General features: G+C 44.9%; 1 protein-coding gene across 1 annotated transcript; it reads left to right on the plus strand.

Moving 5' to 3' along the window:
* The first annotated feature begins 4236 nt into the window (after positions 1-4236).
* Positions 4237-21160, plus strand: RIOK1 (RIO kinase 1). Its single transcript, XM_084260850.1, has 17 exons — positions 4237-4389; positions 5885-6089; positions 7219-7309; positions 8410-8479; positions 9201-9243; positions 9916-10008; positions 11006-11118; positions 11241-11321; positions 11949-12035; positions 12548-12685; positions 13290-13393; positions 15058-15164; positions 16206-16271; positions 17848-17967; positions 18227-18280; positions 19359-19502; positions 20950-21160. The coding sequence occupies exons 1-17, from the start codon at positions 4319-4321 to the stop codon at positions 21058-21060; spliced, it is 1698 nt and encodes a 565-aa protein (XP_084116976.1). The 5' UTR covers positions 4237-4318; the 3' UTR covers positions 21061-21160.
* Positions 21161-22134: the final 974 nt, after the last annotated feature.

Raw genomic sequence — 22134 nt, forward strand, 5'->3', positions numbered from 1 at the left:
CCTTACGAAGCTTACAGTGCTTTATCAGCCTGACCTGCACCTCAGCCGGCTGTGATTCCCCCCTGACTTTACCACATCTCTCCTTCCATCTGGCAGTTTCAAGCTGCAGGATGTGGTTTTGCTCTTGGTCTTCCACCCTCTGTTGCAGCAGCTTTTGGTTCTCTCTTCTGAACTCCCAAACCTGCTGTTGCTTTTTCTTCATCTCAGCTTGTTTGTTTTCAAGTTTTGTTTGCAGGGTTTGCAGCTGAGCCGCCAGCTTCTGGTACTTGGATCGCAGCAGTTGACTTGCATCCAGCCCAACATCCGTTTTTCCCTGGAATTCTGTTTGCAAGGATAGGAGCCATTTCTGTGTATTCACCTTTTCTTCCCCTCACATGTGCAGGGCTGAAGTTACAGTCAAGTAACTGCTCAGGTTCCTCAAGTGTCTTACTACAGTTTCTTCAAGCTTCTGCTTTTTTTTTTCTTCTTCTTCTTCTGAGACTCTGTAGCTCCTGTATCTTTTTGTCTTTCTTGCTAGAGTATGATTCATCATGCTTTATTTGAAGGAGATAATGTGCAGATTTTCAGACAGGCTTTTTTCTTTCCAGTCCCAGCATCCCCAAGACATTTCATAGCACTGAATAAATTTTCCTGCACAACTATCAGCCAAATCCTAGCCTCATTTTCTCCTTTGTGAATTTGCCTTTTGTTTCACTTTGATATTCAGTGCCCACTTTTACCTTGTTTATATCTTTCCCAAATGCTTTTGTTTAAAATTGGTCTTCAGAGAAACGGTTTCATAGTAAGAATCAGTAGTCTGTGTTGGCTATTTCTTCTGTTTCTACTTCATCCTCCTAGTCACATCATGTAGACCTAAATTCCCATTGTTAAGAAGTAGTTTTCAACTGTCTTTAATCTTCTCCAAACACATATCATCCCACTGAATATCTGTTATTTGGGTTTGATATTTGATGTGACATAAGGACATGGACAGGGCCTCCCTGTTCCACGGGTGGAAATAATCCCTCTTTTTGCTTGTATCTCCTTGCGTAAATTCTTCCTTGATAGCAAGTGATATCTGAGAATGCTGGAGTGAAAAGTCCTTATCAGCTTTTGGCATTTCGTAGGTGGGCAACCACATTCTGTCATCAACTAATGAGAAAAATGGGTGGGCACATGGCTTGACAGTAATCTAGTCAGAAAAGGTGGAAAGGCAACTGAGGACAAATTTGAGTAAGCTTCACCCATGCTGCTGCAGCACTAGTGGAGTGACACCATTCTTCTGTTGCAAAACAAGAGGCGACCCCCTCTGTTCAATTTCTGCAGACTATTTTTTCATTAACTTTGGTGGAAATTTTCCATCTGTCAAGGTAAGCCAGCGTGGGCCAGCGTTGTTGCCAAATGGTGAAACTGGAGGAGCCACAAGGCCTACAACCCTTCCACCGGCAAGAACTTAAAGCAAGAGCTAAATCACCCAAGAAATCTAAATGAAACTTGGTCAAACAACTTGATCGTAGAAACTGAAGAAAAAAAAAGAATTACATTAAAGCAGCAAGAAAGAAGAGTCTTCCAGTGCCTTATGTATTGGTGTTTACCAAATTTTGAGAAGACTGATGAAAGGGAGACTTTACTCACTGAAGACCTGGAATATTGTGTCCAGTTCTGGGTTCCTTGGTTCAAGAAGGACATAGAACTCCTTGAAAGAGTCCAGAGCAGCGCCACCAAGATGATTAGGGGAGTGGAACACCTTCCTTCTGAGAAGAGGCTGAGGGAGCTGGGCCTGTTTAGCTTGGAGGAGACTGAGGGGTGACCTCGTTAATGTTTATAAATATGCAAAGGGTGAGAGCCAGGAGGACAGAGCCAGGCTCTTCTCGGTGATGGCCAGCGATAGGACAAAAGGCAACTGGTGCAAGCTGGAGCACAGGAAGTGCCATGTGAATGTAAGGAGAAATTTTGTCACTGTGAGGGTGGCAGAGCACTGGGACAGACTGTACAGAGAGGCTGGGGAGTCTCCTTCTCTGGAGAGATTCCAAACCCGCCTGGATGCGTTCCTGTGCATTTTAGTTTAGGTGATCCTGCTCTGGCAGGGGGGTTGGACTAGATGATCTTTCCAGGTCCCTTCCAACTCCTAACATTCTGTGGTTCTGTGAAGGCAGAGGTAGAAGGCAAAAAAATATGCTTGAAATGCTACTGATTGGTCTGTTGAAAGGAATGAGACAGTCAGAATATTCCATAGTGCCTTATGTAATAGGCCATATAATCTTTTTACTGAATTTCCTAGATAATAAATAATACAATAATAAAAATGATAAACACGATTAGAGTTTGAGCCACCATTTTTAAATGTTTACATTTTTTTTACACTCTGTAACTGAAATAAAATACGAAAAAGCATCTCATGGATTCTGGTGGAAACTCCCAATACTCCTCCTTTTGTTGTATTGTATTAAACTGACCTTTATACTTCTTTTTACTTGTCTGTTTGACGGTATCAGACCTGGTATATACAACTTGTTCTCAACGCAATGAACCAGGTGATATACCATCATTGCACTCCTTCTAGGGTTTTTTGGAGGGTCTTTGTGTTGTCCAGTGGCTGCCTACCCAAAAGACCGTAACTTGGAACCTGCAACAATTTGTAACTTTCAATAATTAAATGATACATAATTTTTTTAAAAAAATTAATTAGTGTTTGAAATTCTAATTATGTGTAATATGAGTGGGAACCTCAATGAAAGTGCACTGCCCCTACATTCAGGACTCTGTCCATTCAAGGCACAACTCCAGCACCTGCATTTGATACCCTCAACACTTCTCCTCTATGTCACACGCCTGGGAGGCCCAGCACTTGCGTATAAAATACTGCAAGAGACACGTTATTTAAAGCCCTACTGCCAGCTTTCTCAGAGGCAGGTATTTTCATCATGCAAGCAGCATGAAATCTTACCGGGGGCTGCTAGCCAGGTGCAAATTATCCTCGCCGGAAGCCTCTTTCTTAGTACCAAAACCTGGAGCGATTTTAAATGAAGACCCATAGTGTTGAGTGAGAAAGTGAGGCATGCCATTTATAGGAGACCTTTAGTATAACCCACTTCTACCACTGGCTCTTTAAGGAGGAACTTGGAGGAGCTGTAGTAATTGTTCTGGCAATGAAACCTCTTCCCCCCTAGATTCCTGCTTTGGAAAGCAGCCGTGCTCTTCCTTCAGCCTGGCACTGTGCGTTTTCTGCCTTGCCGGGCGGCACTCTCTATTGCAGAGAGAGAGCGTTTGACACAGTATCCCCTCCTCTATGCAAAAGGAGAAGAAAAGGGGGTATTTAAGCACCTGGTGACCTAGCGTCAGAAGCTTTAAGCATCAGCACTCAAGACACAGTCTGACATAGGCTGTAGCTTGACAAGCGTCAGGACTTGGCTTGTTGCTTTCCGCACTCAGCCTCCCACGGGGTTGATTGTACAGAAGCGTTGGGCTCGAAAATGACACCTGTTCTGTTTGTGGGTGTTTTCAGAGGCTCCTCAGTGCAAGCACCCCCGCTGTCTGCCCAGCTGCAGCGGGCCTTTGCGTGTACTGCTTGGGTCACGGGCAAACACCTACCGAAAAGGACGGCGTTCCTGACCATCGCCGCTCCGCGCCGCAGGGCGGGAGCACAACAGCTCCGACTTCTGCTGCCTCAACCCTACGTGCGCCGCGGCGGCGCCGAGCAGCGCACTGAGAGACAAACCGAAGCCGCACAAGTCCGTTGCCTGTAGTCGGAGCTTTAATTTAATGAAGGTGGGGAGCTGTCGGTTGTTTCAGAGCTCGTTAGACAAAGCTCTGCCAGTGCCTTACAGGTGACGCAGCTCCGCACCGCCGCGTCAGGGGGAAGCAGCCCTGAGCCTGCGGCACCAACGGGCTCCTCTGGTCCGGAGGAGAGGGCTTGGAGATGCCGGGCTCTCACCGCTGCGTTGTGCCGTATCACGCAGGCGAGCGTCTGCGTACCGCTTAGCTCACAGCGGTTGCCGGGAGCTCCTCCGGCTTGCCGGGCTTACCCCGGGGCCGCCGGCTTCGCTGGGCGCAGGACCGCAGCCCCGCTCCCCGCGCCGCTTGCTGCGCTCTGACGCCAGCGGCCCGTGGCTGGGCTGGACCCGCGTGTGGGCCGGCGTTAGGCGCTCGCAGCCAATCCCCGCGCCCGAGCCTGAGAAGCGGGTGGGGGCGGAGGCGCGTAGTGCGGCTGCTGAGGACCTCGATGCTTTTCGTCCCTCCGCAGGCACCGTAGGGAGCGGTGTGGCGCCTGTAGCCCGCAAGCGTGGAGCCCGGCCGGCAGCCTCCTGCCTTCTCTCTCTCTCGCCCGCCGGCTGCCGCCATGGATTACCGGGCGCTGGTGATGAGCCAGGTCGTGCCCGGGCAGTTTGACGATGCGGAGAGCTCCGACGGGTAGGAAGCGGCGAGGCGTGTGCCGCTCGGCACGGCCGGGCCTCTGGGGGGGGCGATGCCGGTGCGCTGGGGGGGGGGCGGCGGGGCCGCGGTTCCCGCAGGCCCTGTTGGAGTCGCCGGTGCCGGTTCGGGCGCTTCTGTCCCCGGGCGCGGCCGGCAGAAGACGACGAGCGGCTTTAGGAACGTCAGGAGCCGGCCCGTTCCTGGGGAGCGGGGGGCCGTGCGGGGGTGCCGGCTGGAGAGGGCGGGGGAGGGCGGGAGTGCAGCCCGCGTCCGGCGAGGACGTGCGAGGGGAGGCTGTGCCCGCTCCCCCGGCCCTCCCGTTCCCTCGCTTGTGGCTGCCGCCTCGCCGCGGAGAGGGGCAGCCCCGGCCCCGGGCGGCAGGGGTGGCTCTGGGCTGTGACTGCCTGGACGCGTGAAAACTGCCGCCGGGGATGGGAAGTTGCTGGGGGCAGCTGGTGGCTCTGAGCCTGTTGGAAACACAGCGCTGTCTCGGCTGTACCGAAAGCCCAGAGGCTTTTACGTTTATGTTTATACTTTATATATTCGAGTAAGGAGTAGCCCGGTATTGTGGGCTCAAGTCCTTTCAAGTTTACCATTCATTAAATTAAATTTCCAATACTGGTGGAGAATCTCCTGTGGGGTAAATATGCAAAGGGTGAGAGCCAGGAGGATAGAGCCAGGCTCTTCTCAGTGGTGGCCAGCGATAGGACAAAGGGCAACTGGTGCAAGCTGGAGCACAGGAAGTTCCATGTGAATGTAAGGAGAAATTTTGTCACTGTGAGGGTGACGGAGCCCTGGCACAGGCTGCCCAGAGAGGTTGTGGAGTCTCCTTCTCTGGAGGTATTCAAACTCACCTGGAAGCGTTTCTGTGTGATTTAGTCTAGGTGATCCTGCTCTGGCAGGGGGGTTGGACTAGATGATCTTTTGAGGTTCCTTCCAACTCCTAATGTGCTGTGATTCAGTGATACTCTTTCTGGCAGAAGACCGTGGCATACCACAGAATTTTAAGATTTCAGTAAGCTTAAATGCTTCATTTGTCCCACAAATTTTTACTTTTTCTTAGCCCTAACTTTTTCACATAGGTTGTGCTTGTGCCCCAAGTTACTGTCAGGCTGCCTGCCAGCCTGCCTCCGGTGAGATTTTGTGTGATCTCTTGGCAGGTGGAAATCTGCTGTGGCAGGAAGCAGAGTGGTTCACCTCTGGTGAAGGAGGCAGCTGGCCTGATCTCATGTGTTCATCTGACCGGAGTCAGAGGGATCCAAATGCATGTAACTACAGAACTAGTTAGAAGGTGGCATTGAAGTGGTGAAGAAGATCAATTAAATCTAGCCCGTTCCCTTGAGGCGGTGACGTGCTCATATATGCTTGCTTAAAGACAGGAGAAGTGAGAAACATCTGACAGTGAAATTCTGAAATTATTTGTTGGGATAAAAAAAAGATTTTTTGGACTGTAATAATGATTTGTAATATTAATGTTTGTGTTTGTTTGAAGTGAATTTACACAAGAGACAGAAACAGCTAAAGAAGGTGAGGTCACTGGGAACTGCCAGTCTTACGTGTACGAAGAAATTAACGCTGAGACAGGAGATGGTGATGATGATGAGGAAGAGGACGAGGAAGATGAAGACTGGGACTGGGATGATGAGGTGGGAAGACTCATGAAGCACCACAGTGCTGCTGGTGGATGCAATCCACAGGTATGTTGAAGGCTGTTTTGGAGCATCATGGGTGCCTGAGAGCAAATGGGGCTAGCCTGGAGGTCTTTGTTCTTGTAAGTGTTATGTTGAACATTCTCTCCTTGAGAGAATTCCCTTTCTTTGAGTCTGTTCCTGTGTGATGCCATGTGTACATGCAGCTAGAGCTCTGTTTGATTTCTGTGTCTCAAACCCCATTGCTGGATTTTCCTTGTCACTGCAGTTTTCCTTCTGTTCCTTGCCTTTCTCAGCTTTCCTTTATTTGCCCACCCCGATCTCTACTGATGTTGCTTGCTTTTTGGTATTTGTCCTCTCTGATTTTGAGCATCTTTCTTCCCCATCCTTTCTATTTGATTTTTAGACCATACCTGCTTGTCCCACCCAGGGTGAAGCAGGTTGTTTTGCACCAATAGTGAAGGAGGCAGAAGAAAGCATAGGAGATGGAGGGAGGTACTAGAAGCGAGTTAGTTTAGTGTGTGTGCCATTGGCATGGAAACTGGTGGTGTGCAGAGTGAAAAGCACACGTGATGTGAGAACTAGAATCCTTCTTACCCTCAACTTGGACATTGGAGATTCAAACCCTTATTTCTTAATGATACCAACATGGCACAATAGTTGAGAGTAGAGAGATATGGAATCTGACTCCTATTGCTTGTCCTGGGTGATTTATTCTTGCCTTTAGTTAAGAGTTTTATGCTGTCTGGTGTTGGTGAAGTTGTGTTCAGATAGCGTGACTGGAGGGCTACCTTTAAGAAGAGAAAGCACCTTGGAAAATTTTCTATGTTCGTTACCTTCTCATTTTTCTCTCCCATTTTTCTCCTTGTTTCTCTCTGCTATTTCCCTTCATTTTACAGATAGAAAAAAAGTGTAAATATGAGACACTTGCAGCTCAGTTCCCAGACTAAAAATTAGCCTGAACTGGGGTGCTGTTTTGAATTTTAACTGATGTGTTTGTTGCCTGTATTTTCTTAAGTAAAATCTGATGTTAATCCACATCCATTTCCTCACCTGTTCTGTTTTTCCTTTTACAGCTCTAGGTATAGACATTTGAGCAACTTTTCCAGTCAGGTTGTCTGTATTTCAAAGGGCTATTTAGAGACTGCAACTTATATTAACAGATCCTTTGTTTCAGGCAAATAGGCAGCCCCCAAGTTGCTCTTCAGCCAGAATGTCTACTCCTACAGACAAGGCTTTAAGGAAATTTGAACATAAAATTAATTTAGGTGAGTATAATTGTACTGTTGTCTTCTATGAAAACAGATAGCAATCTGTGACATTTCTAGACTAACCCTACTTAATTTAATCCAAAACTCACTGGAATGGCAGTTTACTATACCCAGATAGATTGAAAAATGTCTTTTGGGTACTTGAAGCTGCCTTTATTCTCCATTAAGCAGCTGCCACACCCCTTTCTATTCCCCTTCAGAGTGACAGGGCGCTTTTGGGGATTTTTTCTTATTTTTTATTCTTCCCCTTGACTTCTCCAGACCACAGAGTCTTTCGTCCCTAGTCTCTCTGTAGGAGGGAGAGCAAGCTGTTTGGCTGGTGGAAGGGTATGAACTCTGTGATGATGATGATGGTCATTCTCAAAGCTGCTATCACAGCTGTATTTCCTAGATGACTCCCGTCCCCTGTAGTATTGGGGTGGTACGTTGTGGCACAGTTACCTCATGGGGGTAGAGTTTTCTGTGGTAGCTGGAGAGACTGTTGTCCTAGCCGGTATGGTTTGCTGTTTACCATGTGATGGAAGTGGCTGCTTGGCTCAGCTTGTTGGGACAAGAGATAGCTGTGACTGGGGCATTTTGACACTACCTCTATAAAGGTAGCGTTTTCCTTTATATCAAGGTGGTTCTAAAATGAAGGCTTAAAAAATGTGTTGCTGCTGTATGTGGGCAAGTACAGCAGCTCTTATACATGTAGCAATCAATCAAACACCATTTAAAATACATATGGGGAGAGAATCCCTGAGGCTGTTGCTTATTCTGCTCGGGAAAATGGCATTTGATTGTCATAAGACCAGGGGGGACAATTTTAATAGTGAGTATTACTTCTGGATGGCATTACATCTCTGTGTCAGCAGGACTGTCTCTCTCAAGCTGTGTTGCTACCTTACAGTCCTGTTTTGAAATGTAGGCAGAGTGGAGAGCTGGGTTTTAGCTCTGGTACCTCACTAAGCTTCTGTGCTCCTTACAGGGGAACAGCCTGTGTTTTAACATTGTGCTGTGAAGTGTTGGCTGGCAGCAGGATTGCAGGGGCAATTTTGAACGTAGGAAACTCCTTTGGTTTTTGTTTGTTGTTTCATTTCTTTTTGTGTGTCTTTCAGATAAGCTAAATTTTGATGACTCTGTTATAAACAGAGTCACAGAAAAGTCCAGGCAGAAGGAAGCAGACATGTAAGTATTGCTCGTGGTTCTATTTTCATTTAAATAATTTGAACCAAGAAGAGCAGCTATTATTTCAGAGTGTGATCCTGAATTTTGAATAAATTTATTAAGAAAACCAAGATTTATAAGTAGGCTATGTGCAGTTTGCCCTCTGATCTTAAAACCTGTTGGTTTCGGAATCGTTCCAAAGTTTTGGTTCTTCTGTTATCTGATTCTGTTGGTGTTGCAAGAAAGAAGTGACAGGTGTGATTCCACTAGAAAACACAATTTTATCTCTGATGTATTTTGTTTTGGTTTTTTTTGGTTTTTATACAGGGGTCATTCAGTAGTTGGGCTAATAAAGGTATTGGGAGCCTTTTGAAGGCTCCTTTAATGATTTGGTGAGGGAAAGGTGGTACTACTTAGGTACTTAAAGAAGTAGCAGCTTGTAGCCCTAAGTTTTTCAGACAGTTTTTCTGACATTTTTCAGACTGTTTTCTCCAGAATGAGCGTAACTTGGGGGAGGCAAGAAGATAGCTATAAGAATGAAGGGTGCTGATGTTTATGGGGGTTGTTTGCGATTTTTTTCCCCTCCACCCCCCACCTGCAGGAGAAACCTTTGCTTTTATGGGAGCTGAAAACCTTACTAATTGAGGCTGTGGTCATACATGGTACAGTGTGTCATGTTTTACTCTGTCAAAGCACTGACCCCTTATGTGGGATGTGTAACTTTTTTTTCCCCTTCTGTTAGGTACCGAGTCAAAGACAAGTCAGACAGAGCAACAGTAGAACAGGCAAGTCCTTAAGTCATCGAGTTTCTTTTTTCACCAGAACAAATAATGTGGAATTTGGGAATGGACGGTAGAAGGGACACTGTAGGAACAGAGTTTTGCCTTGGAATTCTGTTTCCCTTCCTATCCTGACAGAGCTTGTCGTTTCTTTACATTTCTTGTGTGAAGACTGCACTTGTTTCCATAAACATTTCGGAGCGCTCTTTTTATTCTTAGCACTGTGTTTGATCATATGTGCAATGCAGCACTCCATCTAATTTCTTATTAAATTCCAAAGAACAATAAAAATACTGGGCTTGCTTTTTTCTTTTTTAGCAAGGCTGAGCTATCACTGGCCCAAGGCCACACAACTGCTCTGTATCAGTAATGATAGTGGTATCTCAAGAGAAACCTTATTTTAACACGTTTAGAGCAGCTGTCCGTGAGAAACCATTCTCTTAATGTCTGTTACAGAGCAAGCTCAAGGATGTGTGCCTAGCTTAAAAACAAAACCATGTTGAAAAGTATTGTTCTAAAATCATGGCAAAATTCTGAGTGGTTTGGATTGCAATTTGATCCTTCAGAATGGTCTGATGCCGTGGGTCCTTTAATATAGTAGTAAGCTTGGACTGTATTATTATGTCTTGTCTTCTTTAAAGATAACAATGGTGCTGACTTCTCCCTATTAAATTTAAGGTGTTGGATCCAAGGACCCGAATGATTCTCTTCAAGATGCTGAGTAGAGGTGTTATATCAGAAATCAATGGCTGTATCAGCACAGGGAAAGAAGTAAGTTGTGGGGGTTTTTTATTATTACAGGTGACATAATACTCTTTTTCTTGGCAAGCTTGGTGGAAGCTGATGGTGCTTAGAAGATGTGTTGAAATACTTGGGTTTAGTACTGCTGCTCTGTGTGTGTTGCGTGATTGGTAGGAAGTTATCTTAAGATAAAATGCAATTTATCTTAAAGGAAACAAGTTTCCCCAAGTGTGAAAGATTTCTCAAGGTACTTAAATGCTATCTTAAATTTGTGGATCTTGTTAGTTTTATACTGTAACTGAATTTTTTTGAAAGGGTGGGTGTACTCACAATACTAAACAATGACTGAAGAACTTCCAAAGCCAGGTAATTCTTCTGTTGTGCAAGACTCTTGCATGCAGATGTGACCAGCTCCACGGGTTGGAAGATTTGGGGAGTAACAAACTTCTGTTTAAAACACTGCTAAACCTTCATTGCTTTTACAAAACCAGCATGTTTTTGTGCTGCTCTTATCAAGTAACAGAACAGATAATTAAAATAAGACCACAAAATTCCAAGTAAATTAATAAATCAATTGTAGAATGCCTAGTCCCTAGGCTGATGTAGTTTTCTTCTAAGTCCTTGGATGCTGATTAGAGGCATATCTCCACTCTTTGTGGAGGTGAAGTATCAACTTGACTTGTTCAGGCCGTGCTTTAGGGCCTGTAATAGTGCTCAGGGTTCAGTTAACCCTTCACACAAGGGCTTGTTTTAGTCTCCAAGATGTGGGTGAGAGTTTTCTTGTGTGGTGTTGTTTTTGTCCTAGATGCATCGTCACACCCCTACCCAGTGTTGCGTACTTCCTGTCAGCTGCCTCTGGTAGAAGAAGAGATTGCCCTTGTGTGCAGTCTGGCTCGGCCAAATGCCATGTAGGAACAAAGATCTTTTTAACACTTCTTTTCCCAGGTCTCAGAAGGAGAGGAGAGAAGGTTGTGTTGGTTTAAGGAGTTTTTCACTAACGTTATGCCTTCCCTTTGTAACCCAATAGGCTAATGTGTATCATGCCAGTACTGCGAACAGAGAGAGCAGAGCAATCAAGATTTACAAAACCTCTATTCTGATGTTTAAAGATCGGGATAAGTATGTGAGTGGTGAATTCAGGTGAGTTTGACTCCTGCCTGGTTTTACTGGGGAAAAGAGGTTGTTTGGAAGGTGATAAAGTCACTGGTGCTAATATTGATTGGTTAAGAGTCCCTGTTGTCTTTTATGTCTTTAATTTAAAGATTTCGCCATGGATATTGCAAAGGCAACCCAAGGAAAATGGTGAAGACCTGGGCTGAAAAAGAAATGAGGAATTTAATAAGGTGATTCTTCCAGTTTCTATTTCAGCATGCAGGGGCAACTGAAACTTTATGGGAGGTACTCTCCAGTTACTAGACTGCGGCTGTCATTACCTTTTAGAGTCTCTGGAGTGGTCAGGAAAGTGAGTTAAGCTTCCCTGTGAGAGAGGGAAAAAAAAAAGGTGGGGAGAGGGAATAAAGGTATTCTTTTGTCTTGCTGCTTATGCCTTCAGCTCTTTAATGTCTGAAATCTGAGGTGGCTGAGAAGTGAGGAAAAGCTAGAGATAGCTGCTGCTGAGTGACAGCACACTGTGTGATACAGGTTAATCTAGGATTAACCTGAACTGGGTAAAGTGTTCATGGGTTTGGTTTGATTTTTTTCTTTCTTTTTTTGTCTGACACATGAATGCTCAGAGAAGGGACAGCACCAGAATGGTTGTGGCTTTTTGTATTAATTTCCTAGTTGTTCCTCACAAGTGAGAGTTTCCTGAGCGGATGAGTGCTCATTGTGTATTATGTTTAAAGCAACAGAGCTCCTACAGGCACCAGTGCAATTCAAGTAATAGAGCTTGGTTTTTATTGTTTGTTTTTTCTTTCTTTCTTTCTTTTTTTTTTTTTTTTTGTTTTTGTGGCCCTGTTCCTGTATTACAGGTTGAATACAGCCCAGATACCTTGCCCAGAGCCAATTATGCTGAGAAGTCATGTGCTTGTCATGGGCTTTATTGGTAAAGGCGATAGGTAAGTATCCTTGGAAAATCAAAGTATTTCTTTATAACTAGCTTTCCACAAAAGTTTAATAAAAGCAAACAAACCAACCCTCTGAATCTACCTATTGCTTCAGGCTTGTGAAATTAACATGTTGCTCTTAGGGATGGTGTGACGTGTAGAACACCCAGACATTTGCCAGCCAGTACTGCAGACAGTCTGCGTGATCCTGAAGCCTCAGTTGTGTGCAAAGTGAATTTGTAAAGTTGCTTAGCTGGAGATTAAGGCTGGAAAGGCTTGCTAATCATACATGAAGATACCTCATTGTTTTGTAGTACAAACATTAGTCTGGAAGTAGAGCTTCAGTATCTTTGGCAAGCATATACCAAGCTTTGCTGCCCGTCACCCTGGCTCCATGCACTTAGCTGCTCATGCTTACTTGCTTCACTCAGTGGAAGGATCAGGTCCAGCAATTAAAGCATCTGCAGTTGGTGTGAAGAGGGAAAATAGTGTTCACTTTCTTTTATTTGTGTTGTGATTTGAAGGCCTGCTCCTCTGCTGAAGAACGCTCAGTTATCTGACTCCAAAGTCCGGGAGCTGTACCTGCAAATTATCCAGTACATGAGAAGAATGTATCAAGATGCCAGACTTGTTCACGCAGATCTCAGCGAATTTAATATGCTGTATGTTCTTAAATGTTCCTCTGAATTGTGACATCTAAAGTGCATGCATTGGCAGCCTCTGTGTGAGAGTACTGATCTACCTTTAAGGGAAGGTGGGGTCCTTTTTGTGACTGAGTTTTGTAACTTATGTAATTATTATGTAGCTTTTAACCCAGATCTGAGCTTTCTCTGTTAAAAAAAAAAAAACCCAACAAAACAAAACCCCAACAAACATCAACCCCCTTTTCCCCCAACCAAAAAACACAACCAGCAAGCAAGCAAAGGCACTTCCACCCTCCCCCAACCTGCACCCCCTACCCCAAACCCCCTCAACTAAAGAGAAAAAACTGTAAGGTACCTTTGTTCTTTTTCTCTCCTCTCCCTCATAATGCTGCTTTTTGTGTTCAAGAGGAAGCTGTTTCTTTAAAGTTTAATAATGCACTTGGTTTAGAGGAGGGAAAGACTGACCCAAAAACCCGACTCCAGCCCTAACACGGGAGGTGTACGTGAAGATTGTTTGCTGGTTTCAAAGTTTGAAGCACACCTGGCTCCCTGCCCCTGAATAGTCTCTGGTAGAACAGTGGTGGAGTTAGTGCAGCCCCCTGTTTTTTGGGTTTCTGTGCAGGTACCACAGCGGGGACGCGTACATCATTGACGTGTCTCAGGCTGTGGAGCACGACCACCCGCACGCCCTGGAGTTCCTGCGGAAGGACTGTGCCAACGTTAACGGTGAGTGGGCTGCGCCGGGGTTCTTGTTCTCACAGCCTGCTTCTTGAGGAAGGTGAACTGTGTTTCCCTTTGTTCCTTCAGGTGTAACTGACCACAGAAGCTGTGAAGCTTCTGTTAAAATGCTCCCCCCTCTCCTAGGCTCTGCTGGCTTCCTCCAGGAGCAGTGTACCGAGCTGAGTTCACGAGTGCTGGCTTATTGTGCTAGTAATCACCTGGCTGAAATGGGTCACACAGCTAAACTTCAGGTTTTCCAATCAATTGGAGCTCAGTCTCAGATCTGAGCCCACCCTGTCTTCCCTTCCCTTACTTAAAGGACTCTGGACATACTGGTGTGTTTCCTTCAGTGGGTGGAATCCACATGGGGAATTCCTCAGTTGGCCAGAAGTTACTCTGTGTTGTAGAGTTCCCTGCACTTGTCCCAGTAGCTGAGAGGATTGAAGCATAGAGTAATTTATTAGAGATGTTATCACTTGTCGTAGTGCTTTGATAAACAAAGTGCCTTTATGGCGTTTTTCTCTTGAATTTTGGCTGTTGTGTGTGGGTAGGCATGTTGTGTAACAGACACACACCTCCTGGTAGGGTGTATTCCTCCCTGAGTACAAGAAATCTGTCACTGAAGGTTGCCTTTGTCTCCCATTTCCTGCCCTCCTCCTTTTTTTTTTTCCAGACTGAGTTTTTTATAATTTTACAGAGGCTCTTGAAAGTCTAAGGAAAAAGACCTGTGTGCATTTTGATGCTACATGGTTGTTGATTTGCAGTATGCTAGTTTTTTTTCCTTATTCATGATCTGTTGATGAATTTCCTCTGGGTCAGGTACTTGCACCCTTGCTCTTTTCTTAATGTCTTCTGGCTTGCTTGCTCTAGATATTCTTGTGCCTTAGTGGGTTGCAGTGGTTATGGTGTGGTTGTAGTGAGAGTGTAGTGCTCCTACAGAGACAGAAACACCTGGCTTCATGCTCTGCCCTGGTTGTGATTGTTGTGAAGACTTTTTGTTCCATGGGCACAGAGAGCTGCCTCCAAATCCAAACTGTGCTTGTTTGTTTGTGCTTTCTATGATCAATATCTCTTGGTGAGAGATCTCCTGAGAACTTCAGTAGGAAAAGCTTACTAAGCAGTCCTTAGTGTTTTTCACTGATGTTTTTCGGTACAGAAGTGCAGCCTCCAAATTGGTTGTACTTGAGAAACCAATTCTGAGTGTGTTATTGAGGAAAACAAATATGTTAATAGGCCTTCCTGTGAATCATAATTAGGTTGTGCTGTGTTTCTCTGGCAAAAGTTTGAGGTCTCCATTCCTTATTCTTTGAAATACTTCTTTTTTTCATCTTAGTCATTGCAAATACTACACCTGTCTGAGATGTTTACTACTTAGACCCCGCTCTGTAAGTCTGGCTCCTGCTGCAATAGATCTGGCTTTTATGCTTATCCAGTTGTTATCCATACCATTCTATGACTCTATGATTTGTTGCATCTCAAGGGAACGGTTTTATTTCAGATGGACAAGGGTCATCTGATAACTAACCCCAGTATGACGCAGTACATGCTGCTGAGACTTTCCCAAGTCATCAGGGCCACTGGCTGGCTGTCACTTTAACCTCACAGCTGTATATGTTACACATTGTTACCTTTGGCTGTTTTCTTTTGTCTCTGCCCTTGTTTCATGGTAGACTTCTTCCAGAAGCACAATGTGGCAGTGATGACTGTGAGGGAGCTGTTTGAGTTTATTACTGATCCTTCTATCACAAGTGAGAACATCGATGACTACCTGTCCAAGGTAAGACCTTGTGGCCTTGGTGCTTATGGGGGAAGAGCTGAACAATAAAGTCAGATCTAGTCCAAGCTGCTTCAGCTCTTTTGCTCTCTATTCTGCCCTTGAAGGAAGCTGGTACATGACACTGTGTTATGCTAGTGCTTGAAAAATGCATATGGGTGTTTTCCATTTATACCATTGTACAGTGACAACACTTGCATTCTGTGTTTCCTTAAAAAGCCTAGGCCTGAAAGCTTGGATGTCAGCTCCAGGTGGTACTAAACCCAGGGTGCTTTAAATGAGTTCTTCTTGGCAAGGAGAAGCTCTGCAGAAATACAACCATGCCTATATGGAGAATGGGATTAAGAGTGCAGATCTGGCCAGGGTGGGCTGAGGGGGGAAGGTTACTTAGGGTAATGTCACTGCACTGTACAGGGTCTTGCAAGGAAAATATATCGGCTGGCAGAACGTGTGGGTTCTAGGAGGGAGTAAACTTACTCAGTGCTGCTAGCAGCAACAGTGTGTTTCACCTCTAACAGCCAGTCCCAGTTAGATGCCTCTTTCAAAGGTGGGGGGAGGTGGGGGAAGTTTACACAAGAGACATGGGGACCACGTATGCCACGAGCAGGGTGGAGATTTGCCATGTCATTACTGGTCAGGACCGTGTGAGTGTGGCCCAAATACTGGTACAGCACCGGGGTTTCCAGGTGTTGTGTACTTTCTGTCAGCATGGGTGAGAAGAGCCAAGCTCCAGGAATGTGCACCGCTCCCTGTGTTCTTGCGCTGTTAGGACTTGTAGCCGTGCTGGGCCTGCCATCGTTTGGGCTGGGAGGAGCAGCAAGCGCCTTCTCCTCCAGCTGGTAAAGCCGATCTGGGGTGTGTGTGTCGGGGCGCTTTGCAGGGACGCCGGTTGCCATGAGGTGTCGCTGAAGGCATTGCGTAGGCCAAGCTGGAGTGTTGGAGTGATGGCAGAGTACAGGGAGGAACGCAGATGGGAATGGTTAGTTGGATTAAGTGATGCGATTCTAAAGAGCGATAACTTTGTGGTGTCCTGTATTTCTTCAGGCAATGGAAATAGCTTCGAAAAGAACAGAGGAGGAAAGATCCAGTCAAGATAAAGTGGATGAGGAAGTAAGTGAGGATTTTTGTTCCTGCTATGAAATTAATGTTAACCTTGCCTCTTCTCAGCTATGAAAAATGTTACATTTCCTTTGCCAAACCATGCAGTTGATAGGCAAAATGTTGTTTGTGATATGGAGATGTCTTGAACTAGTTCAGAAGTATTAAGGGATGCCATGCATAAAAGTTGACAGCAATAAGGTGTTAGAAAGCATTTCTTAAACCAATATGTTTGCCTGTAGCTGGGTCCCTTGGTGTATCTTCCAGTTCAGGTTCAGTTAACAAAAAATCTGACCAAAATCCAGTCCTGGTCTAATTCAGTTCTTCCATGTACTATTTCTCTCTTTTACATTAAGTGAAGCTGTTTAAAGTCCATTACAGAGAACTGCTAATGTCTGGAAAGGCTTGATACAAAGATAAAACAATTTTTAGCATAACCTTATCTATCTGTTCTAGAAGGGTTTAACAGAAAACAAAAAGCAACTCTGAGCGGAATAAGTTCTCACTGATACCAATTTGCACTGTTTTGTGTGGTGTTTATCTTTGGAGTCAATACTCCTTGATTTATCAAAGACACCCCCTCACCCCCCCCCCCCTTGGAACCCAGCAGATTTTACTAATTGCTTCTGGCTCAAGCTTGCCAAAAAGTTGGGGGGTTTTGCTTGTTTGTTTCCTTAGATATCCTCAGCATGCAACTTTTCAGCTGTAGGGTTGGACACTAGTGTATTGTTGCAAGCCCACATTTTGCAAACCAGTTATTCCTTTGCTAATATAACGTTCCTGACCTGTAAGAGAGATGGTTTGGTAGCCTCTAAATTTGGTGACCAGGCCTAGTTTGTATCATTTCCTTCACAGAAGAGTAGAGCTGATTAAGAGCAAGTTCTGTGGAGTCTGGTGTCTCTGCTCTTTGTGCAGCACTTAGTCTAGCAGTTATGATCATGAATTTATTATTCAGTTATGAATTTATACTGGGATTGAACTGATACCATGAAAAAGAGAAGCAAAATACTTCTGTCTGATCTGGTAATGACATAAGTTTGCTGGAGGACTGTCTCAAAAAGACTGCATGACCAATGTTAAGTATACTGTTGATCCTGCAGTTAGGTGTTACAGTACTGTTCTGCTGCAGGAACCTTTTCTGACTTGGACTCTAGGTTGAAGCACTTAGTCTCTTATACAGTAAATTCCAACAGTGCATTTTAATGATGCTGGCTCCTGAAGGCATCATAAATGTCACAATAAAAATGTTAGAGAAAACCCATAGACTATAAAACCTCAGGACTCTAATGGGTTTGGAGGGAGCTGGAAGGATTGGAGAAGCCTGTAACTGGCCTGGTGGTCATGGTAAGGAAGGAGCCTTATTAGTCATCATCTGTAAATAATAATATTTAGGTTGCATGTTAATTCTGCTCTTTGAAAAAACCCCAACACAATGCAGTTCAAATGGAGTGGGTGACTGCAAATTTTTAGTTTCTCTGAGCCATGAAATCAATTGTGATTATTCTCTTAAGGATGCATAATTAGGAAGGAAGAAGATCCTGAAACTACATGTAGATTATAAAGCTGGTGTTTCTTTCCACCCTGCCAGGTGTTCAAGAAAGCTTACATCCCTCGGACGCTGACCGAAGTTAAGAACTACGAGAGAGATGTGGATATCATGATGAAACTGAAAGAGGAGGATATGGCATTGAATGTGCAGCAAGATAACGTGAGTAGGCATGCTGAGGCACTGCAGAAAAGAGGGAGGGAATATGAATTCTTACTGGGAACTGATAGCAACGGACAAAACAGCCTTGTTACCAAAGCACAGAGTGCTGAATCTAGCCTCATGCATCTGGTTAGTACTAATGCTGATGTTTTGGGGTGTTTCCTTTTTGTGGTTTTGGGGTTTTTTAATGAGATAATTTTCTCTGGGCTTGAAGATTTAGGACTCCTGTTTCAATAACATAATTTTCTTCCTTGTGTAGATTCTCTATCAAACTGTAACAGGACTGAAGAAGGATTTGTCTGGTGTTCAGAAGGTGAGAGGGTCTTTCTGAAGTCTGTCTTCTTAGCTTTTTAGAAAAGCACCTACAAGGATTACAGAGGCTGCATTGTCTTGCCCCTGACACCATGAAAGAAGCCTTTAGTCTTCGAAGTGACCATTTATGTCCAGGATGGGTCTGGCATGAGAGTGTCTTGAGAGTGTCTGCACACCACGTGAATTTCTTCCCTATGCCACAGCTGATGCTGGGTTTCTTGAGAAGGAAATGATCATCCTTGCTATGGCTGTGATCTGTGAAGTTAAAGTGGAGAGGAGAGAAGATGTTTTCCAGTTATGGAGAACATAATTGATTTAAATTGTAGCATGAGGACAATTTTTGATATGTTCAAGGTAGCTTTGCTCTAATTACTGTGTAAAGAGCAACCCTGCAGCATAAGGCATAAGATGATAGGTCTTACAATATTTGAAGTACTTGACAGGGACACTTCTGTAAAGCGTGTTGGATCAGAGTCTGGGTACAGATCAATCTGTAGCAATATAAATCAAGGCAGAAGCCCCTATGTGGATTCCCCCTCCTTCCTTTGTAAATGTTATCTAGCAGTGGTATAGGCTCTAATTTAAAATGGAGATATAAATATGGATTGGATCAGGCTATGGCACAGTCTCCAGGCTTGTTTAAGAGTAAGTGAGTTTTCCAGTGTAGATATTTGTTTGCAATAAAGCCTACATACAGTGCCCCCAAGGTAGGTTTGGCTGTGATCCAAGTATAATTAAAAATTGGCTTCCACATATGTTAGCAAGTCACTAACTCATGGGAAGGAGCTTGGGAGCGCCAATACAGCTGCACTATAAGGCCTGACCTGTGCTGTCTGGTCTAGATTCCTTGACCTTAGTGTGGATTAACCTGCTTTTCATTCCTGTTCTTGAGACTCACTGATGGCACAAGCTCACTCATGGGTTTACAGTTTTGTAAAGGAGGTGGCAGGAGCTCACTCAAGGGTTTCATTGCAGCAGATTGTTTTGGTTTTGTGTGTGTGTATATATGTATACATGTACATTGTCATTAGGATTCTTTGTTTTGATTTGATACAATTCTCTCTTGATACACCCTGCAGATTCCTGCACTTCTGGAAAAGAAGACAGACGAGTCAGACACAGACTCTGATGATGGTGATGGCAGCTCAGAGGACTCTGATTTGGGCTGTAACGAATCCGTACATCCCAAAGATAAACCCGCTGAAGTTAGCATGGACAAAAAGGTCAGCTGGCCAGGAATTGTTTATTTCTCTTACCTCTGCTTATGTGACAGGGAAAAAGTCCAAACAGTTCTGGGTGAGTGTGGCTGCTTCTTGTCTGAAACAAGCTGTGGACTTTTCCTGTTGTGGAGGATAAGAGCAGGGCAAGGGGATTTCATTACGGGTGCTTGATTAACAGTGGTTTTGTGTGGAGGAACTGCTGACCTACCTCTCTGTAACCCAGATGAAGTTAGCAGACAGATCCACACAGGGAGTTCCGAGGCTATGCAGAGCGTAATTTGGTGAAGCCTGGGCAGCTCTTTGGTGCTGCTGGCTTCTCACTAGGCATTGGTGCTCAGGCTTGTGGTTGTGTCCCTGATTAATCCCCAATCGCCCCAGGAACTGAGACCACTTGCTCTGTAGAACTGGAGATCTGGTGGCAATGTTTGTAACACAGTGGTTTTTGCAGTACCATTAGAAGGGGCGGGCTAGCTTTGCTGGAGGCAAGAGATGTAAGGTGGTCATGCAGAGGGATTATGGGTTTTTTTTAAGGTTTTGTTTTCCAAACTGCAGAATAAGTATGCTGTGCTCTGGGGAGGCTTTTCTGCAGAGTATCACCCATGGGTGGGAGCCCTTTGGCAGTCTTTTAAATGCTGTGCAAAAGGAGGATGAAACTTGCCAGGCCTAAGGTGTTCAGGATCTGGGAGTTTGTTTTTTCTTCCTGGAAAAGGCAAGGTAATACATCCCATGGCTCAAAAATGTGGTGCTCTACTAGACACTCTTACACCAATCTAGAGCTGCTGCCTTTCAGATGTGAAGCAGGGAAGTCCTGGTCTCTTATCATTATGGACAAGTTTTCATTTGGGCTTGTTTCTGTGGGAGTAAGATAAAGTTTCTGGTAACCTATGTGCTCAGCTGTAGGTTGAACACGTGATTGACAGCAATTACTTCCATTTCTCCCCACCTCCCCATTGTATTTCCTAGTTGAGTGCAGTCCCTTCACTGCCTGGCACAAATCAGTGCATTGCAGTAGCGTAGTGCCCAGTCGTGATGACTATCAGCTCGCTCTGGCTTACCAGCAGTTACTGGATCAGTATTTTTGCCTGACACACAGAAACTCATACTAGAATAGCCCTGTGGGTAGCAGAAAACCAAAATCAAGTCATCCTGATGTAATCTTCAGTGTAAATAGCATGAGTTAAGAGTGTTTCTTTCTTCGAAAGTTTCATGAAACCCAGGTTTTAACTAGCTTGAATTTGCCTTGCCATTACCCAGGTGCAGCTCCTAGCTCCACCACCAACCTAATATTTCCTTTTCCCATTGACCTCACCATTCCTATTGATTTTTTTTTTAATTTCTTCATCTTGATAACCTCACTGTATGTGGTGTATTCGTTAGTTGGTAACAATTGACCTGCTCAAAATCTCTTGTTCCTTCTGGCTGTAAATGAACAGTGTTTGGTCTTTTATAGGAAAGGAAAAAGATGGTTAAAGAAGCCCAAAGAGAGAAGAGAAAAAACAAAATCCCAAAGCATGTGAAGAAGCGGAAAGAAAAGACTGCAAAAATGAAGAAAGGCAAATAAAATCAGCTTTGCCTTGGGAAAAGGGATGGCTTGTTGTAGGTTATTTAGTCACCATCTTTTTTTTTTCTAAATTAAAAGGTCCTTTATTTATATACATACAGTGCTAACTGTGACGGTGGTTTTGTTAATAACACTGTGTATTTCTTTGAACAGAGTATATGCCTTGGGTTTCTCAGGGGGAAAGAATGAATTTAGCACTTGTATGTCAGAGTCCTTTATCTGTGCAGATTTAACCTGTTGTTAAACTTCCACTGATATGTTCCTGGGGTCTTGCTCCCCTGTCTCACACTGCAAACAAGCCAGCTCAGCTTGTTCCAGAGCAGTGATTTGATGCAGACAGATTCTTGGAGGAGGGGGGATGCCGATTCACAGGCCTGTCCCACCCTCACCGTGTGCACACAAATTGAGCCAGCTGTGTGCAGGCTCTCACAGCTGCCCGTGGCTGACTGTGCAAGCAGGTGTTGTGCCTTTGCTGCCTCTGTCTGCTTGCACCGCTGCCCTCATTGCCCAGTGCCCTTCTGAGGCAATCAGGCAGGTGTACCCAAACATGACTTCTTGTTTGCTTTACTTGGTTCCCAACATGGGGCACTGTTGCTCCTAAGAGTATTATGAACCAGCTATTTTGTAAGCTGGCCACATGATTATCTGCTGTCAACATTAATCCTGTGTGTTTGAATTCAAGGCTGTGTAAAGGCTGGTGGCAGGACCTCTCTGTGGTATGGCTCAGTGTTTGCCCGGCCCATGCTGTGTCAGGGTGCCCCAGCTATTTATGAGGGAGGGGTTGGCAGAGCGCAGCCTGTAAGTGACCAGCTCGGGCTGGCACTGTGCTGAAGGCAGGCCACCTTCTCACTTGGCAACTACTTTGACCACTGGGGCTGACAAGTCTTGGGAGAGGTGTCCTCCTCATGCTGTGGCACATCAGCTGTCTCCTCCTGCTGCCTGCAGCTTCAGAAGCCCTTGTGCCAGCACAGAGAAAGGTTCTGATCCCCCTAAATGTCTTGGTATGTTCTCCCACTTCAGGGGTGGAGTTGAAGCTCTGGGGATTTACACTTAGAGGACACACATCCTCTGATG

The sequence above is a fragment of the Gallinula chloropus genome (genome assembly GCF_964237585.1).
Source record: "Gallinula chloropus genome assembly, chromosome: 2".
NCBI lineage: Eukaryota > Metazoa > Chordata > Aves > Gruiformes > Rallidae > Gallinula > Gallinula chloropus.

Coding starts and splice junctions, on each gene's coding strand:
- RIOK1 (XM_084260850.1), top strand. CDS start 4,319: ATGGATTACCGGGCGCTGGTGATGAGCCAGGTCGTGCCCGGGCAGTTT. Junction 4,390..5,884: donor GATGCGGAGAGCTCCGACGG/GTAGGAAGCGGC, acceptor GTTTGTTTGAAG/TGAATTTACACAAGAGACAG. Junction 11,322..11,948: donor GAAATGAGGAATTTAATAAG/GTGATTCTTCCA, acceptor CCTGTATTACAG/GTTGAATACAGCCCAGATAC.